Source organism: Pseudophryne corroboree, chromosome 7 (assembly GCF_028390025.1).
Source record: "Pseudophryne corroboree isolate aPseCor3 chromosome 7, aPseCor3.hap2, whole genome shotgun sequence".
NCBI classification, from domain to species: domain Eukaryota; kingdom Metazoa; phylum Chordata; class Amphibia; order Anura; family Myobatrachidae; genus Pseudophryne; species Pseudophryne corroboree.
The window spans coordinates 282,665,798-282,687,341 of NC_086450.1; the positions used below are offsets into that span (position 1 = coordinate 282,665,798).

At 47.4% G+C, this 21,544-nt stretch overlaps 1 protein-coding gene across 1 annotated transcript in view; it reads left to right on the forward strand.

Moving 5' to 3' along the window:
* Positions 1-21,544, forward strand: part of ZC3H15 (zinc finger CCCH-type containing 15) — a 169,805-nt gene that overhangs the window by 124,083 nt on the left and 24,178 nt on the right. The window contains exons 4-8 of the mRNA XM_063934165.1: positions 4,427-4,579; positions 4,667-4,758; positions 5,725-5,907; positions 17,455-17,601; positions 17,720-17,821. Coding sequence (XP_063790235.1) covers positions 4,427-4,579; positions 4,667-4,758; positions 5,725-5,907; positions 17,455-17,601; positions 17,720-17,821 — 677 coding nt within the window. The remainder of the gene's footprint in view (positions 1-4,426; positions 4,580-4,666; positions 4,759-5,724; positions 5,908-17,454; positions 17,602-17,719; positions 17,822-21,544) is intronic.

A 21,544-nucleotide genomic window follows, 5' to 3' on the forward strand; every position in this document is an offset into this window, starting at 1 on the left:
TGGTCCGGATCACATCTTCAGATGCATCGGCTGATAACCCTGTCTCCAAGGACCAGGGTATCTCTACTGTGGTGGCTGCAGAGTGCCCATCTTCAAGAGGGCCGCAGGTTCGACATACAGGACTAGGTCCTAGTGACCATGGATGCCAGCCTTTGAGGCTGGGGGGCAGTCACACAGGGAAGAAGCTTCCAGGGACTTTGGTCAAGTCAGGTGACTTCCCTACATAAATATTCTGGAACTGAGGGCCATTTACAATGCCCTGAGTCAGGCAAGGCCTCTGCTTCAAAAGGCCGGTCCTGATCCAATCAGACAACATAACGGCAGTCGCCCATGTAAACCAACAGGGCGGCACAAGAAGCAGGATGGCGATGGCAGAAGCCACAAGGATTCTCCGATGGGCGGAAAATCATGTGTTAGCACTGTCAGCAGTGTTCATTCCCGGAGTGGACAACTGGGAAGCAGATCTTCTCAGCAGACACGACTTCCACCCGAGAGAGTGGGGACTTCATCCAGAAGTCTTCCTAAGGATTGTACACCATTGGGAAAGGCCACAGGTGGACATGAAGGCGTCCCGCCTCAACAAAAAGCTATAAAAGATATTGCGCCAGGTCAAGGGACCTTCAGGCGATAGCTGTGGACGCTCTGGTAACACCGTGGGTGTACCAGTCGGTTTATGTGTTCCCCCCTCTGCCTCTCATACCAAAGGTACTGAGAATAATAAGAAGGCGAGGAGTAAGAACGATACTCGTGGTTCCGGATTGGCCAGGAAGAGCCTGGTACCCAGAACTTCAAGAAATTATATCAGAGGACCCATGGCCTCTGTCGCTCAGACAGGACCTGCTGCAGCAGGGGCCCTGTCTGTTCCAAGACTTACCGCGGGTACGTTTTGATGGCATGGCGGTTGAATGCCGGATCCTAAAGGAAAAGGGCATTCCGGAGGAAGTCATTCCTACGCTGATTCAAGCCAGGAAAGATGTAACTGCAAAACATTATCACCGCATATGGCGGAAATATGTTGCTTGGTGTGAGGCCACAAAAGGCCCCAACAGAGGAATTTCAACTAGGTCGATTTCTGCATTTCCTACAAGCAGGAGTGTCTATGGGCCTAAAATTAGGCTCCATTAAGATACAGATCTCGGCTCTGTCGATTTTCTTCCAGAAAGAATTAACTTCAGTACCTGAAGTTCAGACATTGTAAAAGGAGTGCTGCATATTCAGCCCCCGGTTGTGCCTCCAGTGGCACCTTGGGATCTCAACGTGGTGTTGAGTTTCTTAAAATCACATTGGTTTGAACCACTAAAAACCGTGGATCTAAAATTTCTCACGCGGAAAGTGGTCATGTTATTGACCTTGGCTTCGGCCAGGCGTGTATCAGAATTGGCGGCTTTGTCATATAAAAGTCCTTATCTGTTTTTCCATATGGAGAGGGCAGAATTGAGGACTCGTCCCCAGTTTCTCCCTAAGGTGGTATCAGTTTTTCACTTGAACCAACCTATTGTGGTGCCTGCGGCTACTAGGGACTTGGAGGATTCCAAGTTACTGGACGTAGTCAGGGCCTTGAAAAATTATGTTTCCAGGACGGCTAGTCAAGAAAATTGACTCGCTATTTATCCTGTATGCACCCAACAGGCTGGGTGCTCCTGCTTCTAAGCAGACTATCGCTCGCTGGATCTGTGACACGATTCAGCAGGCGCATTCTGCGGCTGGACTGCCGCATCCTAAATCAGTGAAAGCCCATTCCACAGGGAAGGTGGGCTCATCTTGGGCGGCTGCCCGAGAGGTCTCGGCTTTACAACTTTGCCGAGCTGTTACTTGGTCAGGGGCAAACACGTTTGCAAAATTCTACAAATTTGATACCCTGGCTGAGGAGGACCTTGAGTTCTCTAATTCGGTGCTGCAGAGTCATCCGCACTCTCCCGCCCGTTTGGAGCTTTGGTATAATCCCCATGGTCCTTTCGGAGTTCCCAGCATCCACTAGGACGTTAGAGAAAATAAGATTTTACTCACCGGTAAATCTATTTCTCGTAGTCCGTAGTGGATGCTGGGCGCCCATCCCAAGTGCGGATTGTCTGCAATACTTGTAAATAGTTATTGCTAACTAAAGGGTTATTGTTGAGCCATCTGTTGAGAGGCTCAGTTGTTTTCATACTGTCAAACTGGATATAGTATCACGAGTTGTACGGTGTGATTGGTGTGGCTGGTATGAGTCTTACCCGGGATTCAAAATCCTTCCTTATTATGTCAGCTCGTCCGGGCACAGTGTCCTAACTGAGGCTTGGAGGAGGGTCATAGTGGGAGGAGCCAGTGCACACCAGGTAGTCGTAAATCTTTCTAGAGTGCCCAGCCTCCTTCGGAGCCCGCTATTCCCCATGGTCCTTTCGGAGTTCCCATCATCCACTACGGACTACGAGAAATAGATTTACCGGTGAGTAAAATCTTATTTGTTCTTTGGCCTTCCTTTGAGGGCATTAGGAAGCTAATTTACAGTTTGTTCTTCAAAACTGCAGATTTTGTCATTGTCACTATATTTCCAATAACATTTGGCCTGTCTTCTAGGGGTCCATACCTTTTTACAGTGTGGGGATGTATTCTATGACCATTTAATCTGTCAGTAGCACCGTGGGATGTTTATCTGACCCTCTTGGTTCTCAAATAGACTGTTTTCAGCCATTACATTTGGCAGATCTTCAGTTCATTATGTAGGTGCGGTTTACCTTATGAGTAGTGCCTCAGCCTGGTGTGTTACCAACATACGGGTTTTGTCTTGCAAGCTGCTTTTTACTGTCTACCATGACTGTGAAACATTTCTCTGTACTCTTCCTGCATTCCAGCCAAAAGTGTTTTTACAGTTAAACAAAATTAGTCTTTTCTGGTTTTTCTTCCTTCGACGACCATCCCTGACCGACATGATCCGGCTCTACTAGACTTACAGTAGTTTGAACTCTGCAGATTTACTAGGACAAGAATTCTTCTGTTTGTTGCACAGATTCTCTGCTTGTTATTAACACCGCACATAAATGTGGTTGCCCGGCGACAAGGCAGGCCATTGGCGAGTTACATCCTCTCTGTTATCATGGACACCTACAATTTTCTAATGCAGGGCAACCAGCGCCATCCTGATGTCTGCACATTCCGCAAAGGCAATGACGATCTCCCAAGCAATGGAACAGGCCTGTCTTGCAGCTATCTAGTCCTTTGTCCACACGTTTTTAATGGCTTAAGGTTTTTTGCCTCCAGCAGCGCCCACTTTGGGCATACAGTTCTCCAGTCATGCAGTCTTGAGCGTTCCTTTCTTCTCTTTAAGATTTCCCTGCTCCCACATTTCCCATCGTCTCATTCAGATGGTTTCTCATTATTTTAAAATCCTGGTAGTCTTTTAGTAACACAGTACATTAAAGTTGTTAGATTAAGAGACAGGGAAAGTAAGCAAGAACAAATACTTGTCCGAAAATGGCAGCCGAGGCATAGTTGACTGGTGGCTTGTTGCAGCGATGATGGGCATATTGATTTCACCAGAAGACTTTTACTTGTTCAAATGGAGTAGCTCCTTCAAGTATTAATGTCATTACCACAGTACAGTATGTGCATATTTTCTCCTTGATCTTTTGCATTCAAGTGTCTATAGAGTCCTAATGTCTACTCATTGGAATTTACATTGGTTATTGCTTTAACTATTTTAGGTGCTATGTTTTTCTAATAACTCTAAGGGGCCCTACTCACTGGCCGACCCGCCGCCGAGCTGCCCGACGGCGGATACGGCCGACGAGCGACCCGGCGGCGGGGGGGGCAGTGACGGGGGGAGTGAAGTTTCTTCACTCCCCCCGTCACGCGGCTGCATTGAAGTGCAGGCAAATATGGACGAGATCGTCCATATTGGCCTGCATGCACAGCCGACGGGAGACCAGCGATGAACGAGCGCGGGGACGCGCATCGTTCATCGCTGGAGTCTCCACACTGAAAGATATGAACGAGTTCTCGTTCATTTATGAACGAGATCGTTCATATCTTTCAAAAAATCGCCCAGTGTGTAGGGCCTATAACTCTAATAAATAAAAAATCAAGGCTAAAATATGATTGTTATGGGTTACAGCTTTGTTATTAAGTATTCCTCAGAGTTCTCCAGACCCTGATAACAACAATCATGACTATTTGTCTGACTTCTGCATCTTAATGTGCTAGTCCTTGGAACTGAACCCAGATAATCATTTTTCATCTGACTGTATGTGTGTTTATGGAAAGAGTTAAGTCACTTTAAAACACAACCTAGAACCTGTAGGACTGGGTTTTTCTTGTAACATTTTTCTCTACTTGGCTTATTTTGTGTGATTTTGTTTTAAGTGTGAGGTTTCTATTCATTGGATCATGTTTTTGCATGTGTGCGGTTTTTTCTTTAATTTTATTTTATTTTCCATTTTGATATACTTAGGTGTTGATCCAAAATCGGTAGTATGTGCTTTTTACAAGCAAGGCCAATGCACTAAAGGAGATAAGTGCAAATTCTCCCACGATCTGTCTTTAGAAAGGAAGTGTGAAAAGAGGAGTCTTTATGTTGATGGAAGAGATGATGATCTTGAAAAAGGTGAGAGCTGTAGCCTATTGTATTTACAAAACTATTGTGACTGGCATAGGTGACCATGCATTCTCATGTCTGGATTTCTCTTTACAGATACAATGGACAATTGGGATGAGAAAAAGTTGGAGGAGGTGGTGAACAAAAAGCATGGTGAAGCAGAGAAGAAGAAGCCGAAAACTCAAATAGTATGTTCTATAGATATACATAGACTGTCTGTCTGTCTGTCTGTCTGTCTGTCTGTCTGTCTGTCTGTCGTAGGAGAAGTAAAATCTTGCTGGTTTGGAGAAGGTGGGTGGTCATGTATCAGTTTGTGTGCTCCTTTCTCAGTGCAGGCTAGCCATAGGAATCATTCTGCTTTAAATGACAAATGTTTTTTATTTTTGAGAAATTAGATATTTTTATGATGATCAAGATGTAGAGTTGCAGAGGTCCTTTTAAAACCTCATTAAATAACCTGAATTTTACATGTCCTCGGAGGAGAAAGTATTGGTGAAGCTTTAACATAATGCAGTATCCTTTATCATACTCATTGTCTTATCCGACGTAATTAAATGTGCTGTTTGGCGCTGGAGAGATGCGCTGCTGTTTGGCGCGGGAGAGATGCGCTGCTGTTTGGCGCGGGAGAGATGCGCTGCTGTTTGGTGCGGGAGAGATGCGATGGAGCAAGGCATGTAATGCGTGTTCCTCACAAAGTTTTCATATGCCTTGGGAGTTTGTGCAATTCAGTATTAAGAGTGAATTTTATTTAAAGCCTAATTGAGTCTCGATGTGTTAGCCATTCTCCCCAGGTTTTTCCATGACATTTCTTGCTTGTTAAATTTTACCTTTATGTTGCCAATATTTAACATGGATGTTCTCCTGGATCTGAAGATGTGTATTTTTAGAGCCAAAAAAATACATTTAATTTTATTTTTAGACATATTAGACCTTTATTCCTTCTAAATAAAGTATGTAAATAATAAAGATGTGTAAAAAAAAAAAAAAAAACACAAAACCAAACAACAACAAAAAAACCATTGTTTAATAAAGTTCAAATGGTTTTGGATAAGTTAAGCGTTAAATATCTAAAAATGACCATAACAAAGAAAATGTGTGGATTTGTGTACAAGTACATGATCAATAAATAGCCTTCTTTTTTAATGTTATTCCAGGTTTGCAAATTCTTTCTCGATGCAATAGAAAACAACAAATATGGATGGTTCTGGGTCTGCCCAGGTGGAGGGGATGTCTGCATGTATCGTCATGCTCTGCCCGCTGGATTTGTACTAAAGAAAGACAAACCGAAAGAAGAAAAAGATGATGAAGTTTCATTAGAGGACTTGATAGAGAAGGAGGTATGTACAGGCTATGTACACCACACTGAGCAGCTTTGGGGAAGTGAAGTTTAATCCTCAGGAGAAAAATGCATCAGAAGATCAAAGTAGGCTCTTACTTATTCACTTTATCTACTTTGTAAAGAGCCCAATCTGTACAAAGTACTAGTGCATACCGGACATTCTACCATTCACATAATGTTTCTTTACAATAGGATTAAAAACCCCAATCACAGGAGCTCACAATTCATACTGTAAAGGGTATTTCTCTTACGTCCTAAAAGGATGCTGGGGTCCACATTAGTACCATGGGGTATAGACGGGTCCAACATGAGCTATTGGCACTTTAAGAGTTTGAGAGTGTGGGCTGGCTCCTCCCTTCATGCCCCTTCTACCAGACTCAGTTTAGAAAATGTGCCCGGAGGAGCCTGTCACAGCTAGGGGAGCTCTACAGAGCTTCTTTGAAAAATTTTTTTTTTTAGAGTTTATTATTTTACAGGGAGACTGCTGGCAACAGCCTCCATGCTTCGTGGGACTAAGGGGGTTGGAGTTGTGTCCGCCCTGTGGGGTCTGAGCCACTATCTCCACTGACAGGACACTGAGCTCCTGAGGGGATAGATCGTTCCCCGCCACAGGGGATCGCTCAACCCAGCAACATGCCGCCACCCCCTTACAGAGCCAGAAAAATGAGTCACCGACCCCCCTTGCTAGCGGGGAGCCGGTGTGAAGATGGCGGCAACAGGGTAGGGAGCGTGGTTTTAACCGCGCTCCGGAGCTCAGAGGCACACTGTGCGGCGCTGTGAAGAGGCGCCCTGAGCCGGCGCCTAAACCCTGCACTGGTCAGAAAGCCTGCCAGGGTCTGTGGATCTCAGCCAGCATTATCCTCAGGCCAGTATAATCATTGTGAAGAGCGGGAAGACAGCACCATTTTGGGTACGGAGCTTCTCAGAGCGGACCCAGCAGCGTTCAGCGCCATTTTCCTGCCTGCACAGAACTGTCCAGGAAGAGCAAGTCCCTCCACAGCAACTCCAGCTATCTCTCACGGTACCAGGGGGTTGTAGAAGGGGGGGGGGCTAAATACAGATTGTGTAACCTATTAAGGTGCACAGTCAGCACTGGTAGGGGGATCACCTTTTACCTAAAGGGCGCTGTTTGTGGGTTGGCTCCAATGTCTGTGTTTCTCTTGCCATCCTTGGGGGTGAAACTCTGTCTGCCCTCCCCTGTGTGTGTGTGTGTGTGTGTGTAGAGTGTCTGTGGTCTCCATACAGCTATGCCCATGGACTCTGTGTCATATGCTGCAGAGGATATATCCTCTCTGGATGATCCCATTCTATGTAATCAGGATTTCACTGGTTTAGCACAGATACCAGCAAGGGAGCCTGAGTGGTTATCCTCTATCAAATCTAAGATTTCTCAGATTTCAAATAGGGTTGCACAAAATGAATCTGCAACTCAGGCTTTACAAAACTCTATGGCAGTCTGACCCAGTTCTGGTACCTCAGGGCTCCCCGCTGTATATTCCCATAAACGTGCTCTTGCGCAGATCATGCAGGATGACACGGATACCGATTCTGACACTGCAGATGGGGATGTGTTGCGGGGGGCCGCATCTCTTGCTAAAGGGGTGCAGTTGATGATAGAGGCTGTTAGAGATTTGTTGAATATTGCTGATACAACACCTGAGCATGTTGAGGAGGCTTACTTCACTGAGAATAAGAAAGCCTCGCTAACCTTCCCTGCGTCAAAGGAATTAAATGCTATTTTCTCTAACGTCCTAGAGAATGCTGGGACTTCGTAAAAACCATGGGGAATAGACGGGCTCCGCAGGAGACATGGGCACTTTAAGAAAGACTTTAGACTCTGGGTGTGCACTGGCTCCTCCCTCTATGCCCCTCCTCCAGACCTCAGTTTTAGACTGTGCCCAGAGGTAGATGGGTGCACTGCAGGGGGAGCTCTCCTGAGTTTCCTGCTAAGAAAGCATTTTGTTACGTTTTTTCTTATTTTCAGGGAGCTCTGCTGGCAACAGACTCCCTGCATCGAGGGACTGAGGAGAGAGGAGCTGACCTTCTTAAATGTTAGGCTCTGCTTCTCGGCTACTGGACACCATTAGCTCCAGAGGGAGTGGAACACAGGTTCGTCCTGGGCGTTCATCCCAGAGCCGCGCCGCCGTTCTCCTCACAGAGCCGGAAGAAACGAAGAAAGAAGATACTGAGGCGGCAGAAGCCCTCGGGTGCTTCACTGAGGTAACGCACAGCACCGCAGCTGTGCGTCATTGCTCCCATACACCTCACACACTCCGGTCACTATACGGGTGCAGGGCGCAGGGGGGGCGCCCTGGGCAGCAATAGAATACCTCTCCTATGGCAAATGACTATATACATGTACAGGTGGGCACTGTACATGTATATAAATGAGCCCCCGCCATATTTTATTAAGTTTGAGCGGGACAGAAGCCCGCCGCCGAGGGGGCGGGGCTTCTCCCTCAGCACTCACCAGCGCCATTTTCTCTCCACAGCTCCGCTGAGAGGAAGCTCCCCGGACTCTCCCCTGCTTGACACACGGTGAAAGAGGGTTTTAAAGTGCTGGCATACTCTCTCTCTGTCTCTCCAAAGGGCCTAAAGGGGAACCTGTTTTCAGAAAAGAGTTTCCCTGTGTGTGTGGGGTGTGTCGGTACGCGTCTGTCGACATGTTTGACGATGAAGGCTCGCCTAAGGAGGAGGGGGAGTGCATGATTGTCAGGTCACCGTTGGCAACGCCGACACCGGACTGGATGGATATGTGGAATGTCTTGAATGCTAATGTAAATTTATTGCATAAGAGATTAGACAAGACTGAGGCTAGGGATCAGTCAGGTAGTCAGACCATGCCTGTCCCAGTGGCACCGGGACCTTCTGGGTCTCAGAAACGCACATTATCCCAGATCACTGATACAGATACCGACACGGATTCAGATTCGTGTCGACTATGAGGATGCAAAATTACAGCCAAAAGTGGCTAAGGGTATTCGTTACATGATCATTGCTATTAAAGAGGTTTTGCATATTACTGAGGAACCCCCTGTCCCTGACACGAGGGTACACATGTATAAAGAGAAAAAGCCTGAGATCACCTTTCCGTCCTCATTTGAGCTAAGCGAATTGTGCGAAAAGGCTTGGGAATCTCCAGACAGGAGGCTACAAGTTCCCAAAAGGATTCTTATGGCGTATCCCTTCCCACAAAAGTACAGGATACGATGGGAATCTTCGCGTAAAGTAGACAAGGCGTTGACGCACTTATCCAAGAAGGTGGCACTGCCTTCCCAGGATACTGCTACCCTCAAGGATCCTGCGGATCGTAAGCAGGAAGTTACCATGAAGTACATTTACACACATTCTGGTACTATTGTTAGGCCGGCTATGGCGTCGGCCTGGGTTTGTAGTGCTGTCGCAGCATGGACATATTCCTTGTCTACGGAGATTGAGACCCTAGACAAGGATGCCATTCTAATGACCCTAGAGCATATCAAGGATGCTGCGTTATATATGAGGGATGCTCAAAGAGACATTTGTTTACTAAGCTCCAGAATAAATGCTATGTCTGTGACTCTTGTGGACCTGACGGGGGATGCCGACTCAAAGCGGCATATGGAGTCGTTGCCTTACAAGGGGGAGGAGTTGTTTGGAGAAGGCCTCTCGGACCTTGTCTCTACTGCTACGGCTGGTAAATCTAATTTTTTACCTTATGTTCCCCCACAACATACTAAGAAGGCACCTCATTACCAGATGCAGTCCTTTCGTTCAAATAAAAGCAAAAAGGTACGGGGATCGTCCTTTCTTGCCAGAGGTAAAGGCAAGGGAAAAAAGCTGCACACTGCTAGTTCCCCCCCTACGTCTGAAAAATCCACCGCATGACGCTGGGGCTTCCCTGGGGGGGCCAGATCAAGTGGGGGCACGTGTTCGATTTTTCAGCCACGTCTGGGTTCACTCACAGGTGGATCCCTGGGCAATAGAGATTGTTTCTCAGGGATACAGGCTGGAATTCGAAGAGATGCCTCCTAGCCGGTTTTTCAAATCTGCTCTCCCGGCTTCTCCCTCAGAAAGGGAGTTAGTGTTAACTGCAATTCAAAAATTGTACCTGCAACAGGTGATAGTCAAGGTTCCTCTTCTCCAGCAAGGAAAGGGGTATTACTCAACCCTGTTTGTGGTTCCGAAACCGGACGGTTCGGTCAGACCCATTTTGAATCTAAAATCCCTGAACCTGTACTTGAAAAAGTTCAAGTTCAAGATGGAATCGCTCAGAGCGGTCATCGCCAGCCTGGAGGGGGGGATTGGATGGTTTCCCTGGCCATAAAGGATGCTTACCTTCATGTTCCGGTTTTTCTTCCTCACCAGGTGTTCCTGAGATTTGCGGTACAGGACTGTCATTACCAATTTCAGACTTTGCCGTTTGGGCTTTCCACGGTCCCAAGAATTTTCACCAAGGTAATGGCGGAAATGATGGTGCTCCTGTGCAAGCAGGGTGTCACAATTATCCCATACTTGGACGATCTCCTCATAAATGCGAGATCTCGAGAGAAGTTACTGGACAGCGTGTCACTGTCAGTGAGGACGTTGCAACAGCATGGCTGGATTCTCAATATTCCGAAGTCCTAGCTGGTTCCTGCAACGCGTCTGACCTTTTTGGGCCTGATTCTGGACACGGAACAGAAAAAGGTGTTTCTTCCGATGGAAAAGGCTCAGGAGCTCATAGCTCTGGTCAGGAACCTATTAAAGCCAAAAAAGGTTTGTGTTTCACTGCGCCCGTGTTCTGGGGAAGATGGTGGCATCGTACGAGGCCATCCCCTTCGGCAGGTTCCGTGCGAGGACTTTTCATTGGGACCTACTGGACAAATGGTCCGGGTCTCATTTACAAATGCATCAAAGGATCACCCTGTCTCCCAGAGCCAGGATATCTCTCCTGTGGTGGCTGCACAGTGCTCACCTCCTGGAAGGCCGCAGGTTCGGCATTCAGGACTGGATCCTGGTGACCACGGACGCGAGTCTCCGAGGTTGGGGAGCAGTCACACAGGGAAGAAATTTCCAAGGACTTTGGTCAAGTCAAGAGACTTGTCTTCACATCAACATCCTGGAACTAAGGGCCATATACAACGCCCTACGTCAAGTGGAGATCTTACTTCGCAATCGACCAGTTCTGATCCAGTCAGACAACATCACCGCAGTAGCTCATGTAAACCGCCAAGGCGGCACAAGGAGCAGAGTGGCAATGGCGGAAGTCACCAGGATTCTTCGCTGGGCGGAGAATCATATAAGCGCTCTGTCAGCAGTGTTCATTCCGGGAGTGGACAACGGGGAAGCGGACTTCCTCAGCAGACACGATCTGCATCCGGGTGAGTGGGGACTTAATCAGGAAGTCTTCGCGCACATTGCAAGTCGGTGGGGACTACCCCAAATAGACATGATGGCATCCCGTCTCAACAAAAAGCTACAACGGTATTGCGCCAGGTCAAGAGACCCTCAGGCGGTAGCGGTGGACGCCCTAGTGACACCGTGGGTGTTCCAGTCGGTCTGTGTTTCCTCCTCTTCCTCTCATACCCAAGGTGTTGAGGATAATAAGAAGAAGAGGAGTGAGAACAATTCTCATTGTTCCAGATTGGCCACGAAGGACCTGGTTTCCGGATCTGCAAGAAATGCTCACAGAAGATCCGTGCCCTCTTCCTCTAAGGCAGGACCTGTTACAACAAGGTCCCTGTCTGTTCCAAGACTTACCGCGGGTGCGTTTGACGGCATGGCGGTTGAACGCCGGATCCTAGCGGAAAAGGGCATTCCGGATGAGGTCATTCCTACTCTGATAAAGGCTAGGAAGGACGTGACAGCAAAACATTATCACCGAATATGGCGAAAATATAAATATGTTTCTTGGTCTGAGGCCAGATAATGCTCCTACGGAAGAATTCCATCTCGGCCGTTTTCTTCACTTCCTACAAACTGGAGTGAATATGGGCCTAAAATTAGGCTCCATTAAATTTCAGATTTCGGCCTTATCCATTTTCTTTCAAAAGGAATTGGCCTCTTTACCTGAAGTACAGACTTTTGTGAAGGGAGTACTGCATATTCAGCCTCCTTTTGTACCTCCAGTGGCGCCTTGGGACCTTAACGTGGTGTTAAGTTTCCTTAAGTCACATTGGTTTGAACCACTTAAAACAGTGGAGTTGAAATATCTCACTTGGAAGGTGGTCATGTTGTTAGCCTTGGCTTCGGCTAGGCGAGTTTCGGAATTGGCGGCTTTATCACATAAAAGCCCCTATCTGGTTTTCCATGTGGATAGAGCGGAGTTGCGGACCCGTCCTCACTTACTACCTAAGGTGGTCTCATCCTTTCATATGAACCAACCTATTGTCGTGCCTGTGGCTACACGTGACTTGGAGGATTCAGAGTCCCTTGATGTGGTCAGGGCTTTGAAAATTTACGTGGCCAGAACGGCTAGGATTAGAAAAACAGAAGCACTGTTTGTCCTGTATGCAGCCAACAAGGTTGGCGGCCCTGCTTCAAAGCACACTATTGCTCTCGGGATCTATGACACGATTCAGCAGGCGCATTCTACGGCGGGATTGCCGTTACCGAAATTGGTTAAGGCCCATTCCACTAGGAAGGTGGGCTTGTCTTGGGCGGCTGCCCGAGGGTTCTCGGCACTACAGCTATGCCGAGCTGCTACTTGGTCGGGGTCAAACACTTTTGCAAAGTTCTGTAAGTTTGATACCCTGGCTGAGGAGGACCTCCTGTTTGCTCAATTGGTGCTGCAGAGTCATCCGCACTTTCCCGCCCGTTTGGGTGCTTTGGTATAATCCCCATGGTCCTTACGGAGTCCCAGCATCCTCTAGGACATAAGAGAAAATAAGATTTTACACTTACTGGTAAATCTATTTCTCGTAGTCCGTAGAGGATGCTGGGCGCCCGTCCCAAGTGCGGACTACTTCTGCAAGACTTGTATATAGTTATTGCTTACATAAGGGTTATATTATAGTTCATCGGTTTGGACCGAGACTTTGTTGTTTGTTCATGCTGTAAACTGGGTAGTTTATCACAAGTGTGATTGGTGTGGCTGGTATGAATCTTGCCCTTGGATTACCAAAATCCTTTCCTCGTACTGTCCATCTCCTCTGGGCACAGTTTCTCTAACTGAGGTCTGGTGGAGGGGCATAGAGGGAGGAGCCAGTGCACACCCAGAGTCTAAAGTCTTTCTTAAAGTGCCCATGTCTCCTGCGGAGCCCGTCTATTCCCCATGGTCCTTAGCATCCTCTACGGACTACGAGAAATAGATTAACCGGTAAGTGTAAAATCTTATTTTTGAAAAAGCCTGGGAAAACCCGGATAAAAGATTCCAGATCCCTAAAACGGTTCTGTTGGCATTTCCTTTCCAAGAGGAGGATAGAAAACAATGGGAAAACCCGCCCATTGTTGACACGTCAGTATCCAGACTCTCAAAAAAGGTGGTTTTACCTGTTCCAGGATCTACTGCCATGAAAGAGCCGGCTGATCGTAAAATTGATAATACGCTCAAATCCATGTACACTGCTTCTGGGGCAATACTACGTTACACTATTGCCAGTGCTTGGATTGCCAAAGCTATAGTAAAGTGGTCAGGCACGTTACTTGAAGATTTGGATACTATGGAGAAATGTGATGTTGAATTGTTTTTTTTAAGTAAAATTCAGGATTCGGCAGGATTTCTGGTAGAATGCATGAAAGACCTGGGTTCCATGGCTGTGGGAATTTCTTCCATGTCTGTATCAGCTTGTCGAGGACTGTGGTTGCGCCAGTGGTCTGCAGACGCGGAATCCAGGATTAGTGTGGAGACCCTACCCTACACAGGTCAGGCTCCCTTTGGGGAAACGTTAGATGCGTGGATCTCCACGGCTACGGCGGGTAAGTCACCTTTTCTTCCCTCGGCTACACCTGCTCCGAAGAAACCCTTTTCTTCAACTGCATCACAGCTTTTTCAGCCTGCTAAGCACAGAAAGGCCAAGCCAACACCTTCTTTTGGGGAGGTCGGCCCAAGTCCAAGAACCTACTTCAGGTACACCAAAGTCCTCCGCATGACGGTGGACTGCATGCCCCGGAAGTGGGCCGGTGGGAACGAGACTCAGGCATTTCAGTCACGTCTGGGTGTCGTCCGGCCAGGACCCCTGGGTGCAAGATATTGTCTGGAATTTCAAAATCTCCCTCCTCACCGATTTTTCAGATCAGGCTTGCCACCTCATATGCAAAGCAAAGGTTACTATTCGAACCTTTTCGTGGTACCGAAACTAGATGGTTCGGTCAGACCCATTCTGAACCTAAAATCTCTAAACCCCTTTCTGAAGGAGTTCAAGTTCAAAATGGAGTCTCTAAGGGCGGTGATATCAGGTCTGGAAGAGGGGGAATTCCTGGTATCCCTGGATATCAAGGATGCGTAGCTCCACATTCCGATTTGGCTGCCGCATCAGGCTTATCTCCGCTTCGCATTGTTGGACTGTCATTTCCAGTTCCAGGCCCTGCTATTCGGCCTCTCCACAGCACCGAGGGTATTCACCAAGGTGATGGCGGAGATGATGGTTCTCCTCCGCAAGCAGAGTGTGAACATAATTCCATATCTGGACGATCTGCTGATAAAAGCATTGTCCAAGGAGAAGATGTTACGGTCCATAGCTTTCACGACCCAGCTTCTCAGGGAACATAGTTGGATCCTGAATCTTCCAAAATCACATTTGGAACCAACCAGGAGGTTGTCCTTTCTGGGAATGATCCTCGACACGGAAGTGCAGAGGGTGTTTCTTCAAGAGGAAAAAGCGTTGGTGATTCAAGCAATGGTCCGGGATGTCCTGATGCCAACCCAGGTGTCGGTTCATCAGTGCATTCACCTTCTGGGTAAGATGGTGGCCTCTTACGAGGCTCTGCAGTACGGGAGGTTTCACGCTCTGTCCTTCCAGATGAATCTGGACAAGTGGTCGGAATCCCATTTACACATGCACCAGAGAAAATACGTCTGTCGCCAAAGGCCAGGATTTCACTCCTCTGGTGGCTGCACTTACCTCACCTTCTGGAGGGCCGCAGGTTTGGGATTCAGGACTGGATCCTTCTAACCACGGATGCAAGTCTCCGGGGCTTGGGCGCACTCACTCAAGGGGAAACCTTCCAGGGAAGGTAGTCAAGTCTGGAAGCCGACCTGCTGATAAACATTCTGGAACTAATAGCCGTCTAGAACGGTCTTCTCCAGGCGGCCCATCTTCTGAGAAAAAAGGCCATTCAAGTGCAGTCGGACAATGTGACGACAGTGGCTTACATAAACCGACAGGACAGAACGAAGAGCAGAGCTGCAATGTCAGAATCATCCTCTGGGCAGAAAAACACGCTTTGGCGCTGTCAGCAATCTTCATTCCGGGAGTAGACAACTGGGAAGTGGACTTCCTCAGCAGACACTATCTCCATCCAGGGGAGTGGGGTCTCCATCCGGATGTGTTCAAGGAGGTAACACATCTTTGGGGCGTACCCCAAATCGACATGATGGCCTCTCGTCTCAACAAGAAGCTTCGGCGGTATTGTTCCAGGTCGAGGACCCGCAAGCAGTGGCGGTGGACGCCCTAGTGACTCCGTGGGTGTTCCAGTCGGTGTACGCGTTTCCTCCACTTCCACTCATTCCAAGAGTTCTCAAACTCATAAGGAGAACAAGAGTTCAAGCAATCCTCATTGCTCCGGACTGGCCAAGAAGTACTTGGTACGCGGATCTTCTGGATCTACTGCTAGAAGAGCCGAGGTCCTCTTCCTCTTCGGGAGGACCTGCTGCAGCAGGGACCGTTAGCCTATCAATACTTACCACGGCTATGTTTGACGGCATGGAGATTGAACGCCAGATACTAGCTCGGAAGGGTATTCCGAACAAGGTTATTCCTACCCGGATACAGGCTAGGAAAGGAGTAACATCAAAACATTACCATTACCGTATTTGGAAAATATATGTATCTTGGTGTGAGTCCAAGACGTTTCCTGCGGTGGATTTTCAACTGTGACGTTTTGTCCTCTTCCTGGAAACAGGTGTGGATATGGGCCTGAGGTTAGGATCCATAAAAGACCAAATTTCGTTCCTATCCATTTTCTTCCAGAAACAGTTGGCTACCCTCCCTGAGGTTCAGACTTTTTTTAAAGTGAGTCCTGCACATCTAACCTCCCTTTGTTCCGCCTACGTCGCCATGGGATCTTAACGTGGTGTTGCAGTTTCTTCCATTTGACTGGCTTGAGCGTCTACAGGAGGTTGAGGTCAAATTTCTTACGTGGAAGGCTGTCACTTTGTTGGCTTTAGCTTCTGCAAGACGAGTGTCGGAGTTGGGGGCTTTGTCCTGTAAAAGCCCATACTTGATCTTCCATGAAGATCGAGCTGAGCTCCGGATACGTCAGCAGTTTCTTCCGAAGGTTGTCTCTGCATTTTATATCAACCAACCTATTGTGGTGCCAGTGGCTACTGACTCCTCAATTCTTCAAAGTCCTTGGATGCTGTCTGGGCTCTGAAAATCTATGTGAAGAGGACTGCTCGTCACAGAAAATCGGACTCTGTTTGTCCTATATGATCCAAAGAAAATTGGGTGTCCTGCTTCTAAGCAGACTATCTTTCTTTGGATCAGGTTCACTATCCAGCATGCGTATTCTACGGCAGGATTGCCGTGTCTTACGTCTGTTAAGGCCCACTCTACTCCTAAGGTGGGGCTTCCTGGGTGGCTGCCCGGGGTGTCTCGGCGTTACAACTTTGCCGAGCAGCAACTTGGTCTGGGTCGAACACGTTTGCAAAGTTCTACAAGTTCGATACTTTGGCCTCTGAGGACCTGAAGTTTGGTCTATCAGTTCTGCAGGAGCCTCCGCGCTCTCCCTCCCGTTCTGGGAGCTTTGGTACATCCCCATGGTACTAACGTGGACCCCAGCATCCTCTAGGATGTAAGAGAAAATAGGATTTTAATTACTTACCAGTAAATCCTTTTCTCGTAGTCCACAGAGGATGCTGGGCGCCCGCCCAACGCTCTGTTTTCCTGCATTCGTTATCTAGTTCAGTACAACTTTGTTGGTTACGTACTGCATTGTTACTTGGTAAGTAATGTTTTCAAGCTAGTTAGCTTGATGTGCCTTGTATGTGTGAGCTGGTGTGAATCTCGCCACTATCTGTGTATAATACTTCTCTCGAAGATGTCCGTCTCCTCGGGCACAGTTTCTAGACTGAGTCTGGTAGGAGGGGCATGGAGGGAGGAGCCAGCCCACACTCTCAAACTCTCAAAGTGCCAGTGACTCCTGGTGAACCCGTTTATACCCCATGGTATTAATGTGGACCCCAGCATCCACTACGGACTACGAGAAAAGGATTTACCGGTAGGTAACCAAAATTCTATTTTAGTGGTCAAAGCAGGGAACAAAAGCTCAGTAGCTTTTACTTGTTGTCAAACAGAAAAATTATGGTAGTATAATTCTGGGTTGTATGGTATAAAGCGGATTGCCGTAATCAAGGGGCAGCTTGTTATTTTGCTGTGTACTGAAATCTTGACATCACTATTTACTTTCTTTTATGTAATTGTAGCGTGCAGCACTTGGGCCAAATGTTACCAGGATCACCTTAGAATCATTTCTTTCTTGGAAAAAAAGAAAGAGGCAAGAAAGAATAATAAAATCTGAAGAAGAAATGGAAAGAAGAAAAGCAGATTTTAAAGCGGGAAAATCCTTAGGGGTACTCAATATTTTTTTTATTTATTTTTTAAAATAGGTATTACGTTTTCCTGTATTTGTATGGCCTCTGGCTTCCAGTTGCCCTGTGATAGTGAACATCTTTTTGTTCTCTCTCTCAGATCAGTGGTCGTGAAGTATTTGAATTTCGGCCTGAGCTTGTGGATGACGACGACGAAGAAGCAGATGACACTCAGTATACAGTTGAAGTAGATGAGGATGAGGTAAGTTGTTTTTGAGGTAGACACCGTGAAAATCGAGACAATGTAACTTGCCTCAGATTTGCCAAAACGCCACCATTTTCACATTGTCGTAAAATCAGGACTGTGCTGCCAAAGCATGGCGAGCTGAGAGGTATGCAGTAAGCAATTATCCTCATTTGGGCTTTATTCTATTTCCAGTAATTGCATTGTTTGCTGGTTCCTAATATCTTTTGCTGATGTTAAGTGTTCCTGTCACAGTGTTTGTGGCTACATGTTAACTGAAATCTACAGAGGAGTGGTAATTCCAACGTCTAAATATGTCCACATGTATCCAAAGTTAAAGTTACCTTGAAAAAAAAAGTTGGTATGAGAAAGCGTGTTTATGTATATATATGTGTGTATATAGATAGAGATATATATATATATATATATATATATATATATATATATATATATATATATATATATATATATATATATATATATATATATAGAGAGAGAGAGAGAGGGACAGAGAACCCTGCACTCTCCTCTGTAGTTTCATTCAGCTTAATACTTTAATATGTAACTGGATAAATAATGGGGTTTAGGTTCATGAATTGTGCAATGCATTTAAGCTTGCATCCCTCTTCACGGGACCCCATTTTACTACAAGTCCTATACTATCACAAAGATTTCTCTGACGTCCTTAGTGGATGCTGGGGACTCCGTCAGGACCATGGGGATTAGCGGCTCCGCAGGAGACAGGGCACAAAAGTAAAAGCTTTAGGATCAGGTGGTGTGCACTGGCTCCTCCCCCTATGACCCTCCTCCAAGCCTCAGTTAGATTTTTGTGCCCGGCCGAGAAGGGTGCAATCTAGGTGGCTCTCCTAAAGAGCTGCTTAGAGTAAAAGTTTTGTTAGGTTTTTTATTTTCAGTGAGTCCTGCTGGCAACAGGCTCACTGCTACGAGGGACTTAGGGGAGAAGAAGTGAACTCACCTGCGTGCAGGATGGATTGGCTTCTTAGGCTACTGGACACCATTAGCTCCAGAGGGATCGAACACAGGCCCAGCCATGGAGTCCGGTCCCAGAGCCGCGCCGCCGACCCCCTTGCAGATGCCGAAGAGTGAAGAGGTCCAGAAACCGGCGGCAGAAGACTTTTCAGTCTTCATGAGGTAGCGCACAGCACTGCAGCTGTGCGCCATTGTTGTCAGCACACTTCACACCAGCGGTCACTGAGGGTGCAGGGCGCTGGGGGGGGCGCCCTGGGCAGCAATGAAATACCTATACTGGCTAAAAGATACATCACATATAGCCCCTGGGGCTATATGGATGTATTTAACCCCTGCCAGGTCTCAGAAAAACGGGAGAAGAAGCCCGCCGAAAAGGGGGCGGGGCCTATTCTCCTCAGCACACAGCGCCATTTTCCCTCACAGAAATGCTGGTGGGAAGGCTCCCAGGCTCTCCCCTGCACTGCACTACAGAAACAGGGTTAAAATAGAGAGGGGGGGCACTTATTTGGCGATATGATTATATATATTAAGATGCTATAAGGGAAAAACACTTATATAAAGGTTGTCCCTGTATAATTATAGCGTTTTGGTGTGTGCTGGCAAACTCTCCCTCTGTCTCCCCAAAGGGCTAGTGGGGTCCTGTCCTCTATCAGAGCATTCCCTGTGTGTGTGCTGTGTGTCGGTACGTGTGTGTCGACATGTATGAGGACGATGTTGGTGAGGAGGCGGAGCAATTGCCTGTAATGGTGATGTCACTCTCTAGGGAGTCGACACCGGAATGGATGGCTTATTTAGGGAATTACGTGATAATGTCAACACGCTGCAAGGTCGGTTGACGACATGAGACGGCCGGCAAACCAATTAGTACCTGTCCAGGCGTCTCAAACACCGTCAGGGGCTTTAAAACGCCCATTTACCTCAGTCGGTCGACACAGACACAGACACGGACACTGACTCCAGTGTCGACGGTGAAGAAACAAACGTATTTTCCATTTGGGCCACACGTTACATGTTAAGGGCAATGAAGGAGGTGTTACATATTTCTGATACTACAAGTACCACAAAAGAGGGTATTATGTGGGGTGTGAAAAAACTACCTGTAGTTTTTCCTGAATCAGATAAATTAAATGAAGTGTGTGATGATGCGTGGGTTTCCCCCGATAAAAAATTATTGGCATTATACCCTTTCCCGCCAGAAGTTAGGGCGCGTTGGGAAACACCCCTTAGGGTGGATAAGGCGCTCACACGCTTATCAAAACAAGTGGCGTTACCGTCTCTAGATACGGCCGCCCTCAAGGAGCCAGCTGATAGGAGGCTGGAAAATATCCTAAAAAGTATATACACACATACTGGTGTTCTACTGCGACCAGCGATCGCCTCAGCCTGGATGTGCAGCGCTGGGGTAGCTTGGTCGGATTCCCTGACTGAAAATATTGATACCCTTGACAGGGACAGTATTTTATTGACTATAGAGCATTTAAAGGATGCATTTCTATATATGCGAGATGCACAGAGGGATATTTGCACTCTGGCATCAAGAGTAAGTGCGATGTCCATATCTGCCAGAAGATGTTTATGGACACGACAGTGGTCAGGTGATGCAGATTCCAAACAGCACATGGAAGTATTGCCGTATAAAGGGGAGGAGTTATTTGGGGTCGGTCCATCGGACCTGGTGGCCACGGCAACAGCTGGAAAATCCACCTTTTTTACCCCAAGTCACATCTCAGCAGAAAAAGACACCGTCTTTTCAGCCTCAGTCCTTTCGTTCCCATAAGGGCAAGCAGGCAAAAGGCCAGTCATATCTGCCCAGGGATAGAGGAAAGGGAAGAAGACTGCAGCAGGCAGCCCATTCCCAGGAACAGAAGCCCTCCACCGCTTTTGCCAAGTCCTCAGCATGACGCTGGGGCCGTACAAGCGGACTCAGGTGCGGTGGGGGGTCGTCTCAAGAGTTTCAGCGCGCAGTGGGCTCACTCGCAAGTGGACCCCTGGATCCTACAAGTAGTATCCCAGGGGTACAGATTGGAAATTCGAGACGTCTCCCCCTCGCAGGTTCCTGAAGTCTGCTTTACCAACGTCTCCCTCCGACAGGGAGGCAGTATTGGAAACAATTCACAAGCTGTATTCCCAGCAGGTGATAATCAAAGTACCCCTCCTACAACAAGGAAAGGGGTATTATTCCACAATATATTGTGGTACTGAAGCCAGACGGCTCGGTGAGACCTATTCTAAATCTAAAATATTTGAACACTTACATACAAAGGTTCAAATCAAGATGGAGTCACTCAGAGCAGTGATAGCGAACCAGGAAGAAGGGGACTATATGGTGTCCCTGGACATCAAGGATGCTTACCTCCATGTCCCAATTTGCCCTTCTCACCAAGGGTACCTCAGGTTCGTGGTACAAAACTGTCACTATCAGTTTCAGACGCTGCCGTTTGGATTGTCCATGGCACCCCGGGTCTTTACCAAGGTAATGGCCGAAATGATGATTCTTCTTCAAAGAAAAGGCGTCTTAATTATCCCTTACTTGGACGATCTCCTGATAAGGGCAAGGTCCAGAGAACAGTTGGAGGTCGGAGTAGCACTATCTCAAGTAGTTCTACGACAGCACGGGTGGATTCTAAATATTCCAAAATCGCAGCTGTCTCCGACGACACGTCTGCTGTTCCTAGGGATGATTCTGGACACAGTCCAGAAAAAGGTGTTTCTCCTGGAGGAGAAAGCCAGGGAGTTATCCGAGCTAGTCAG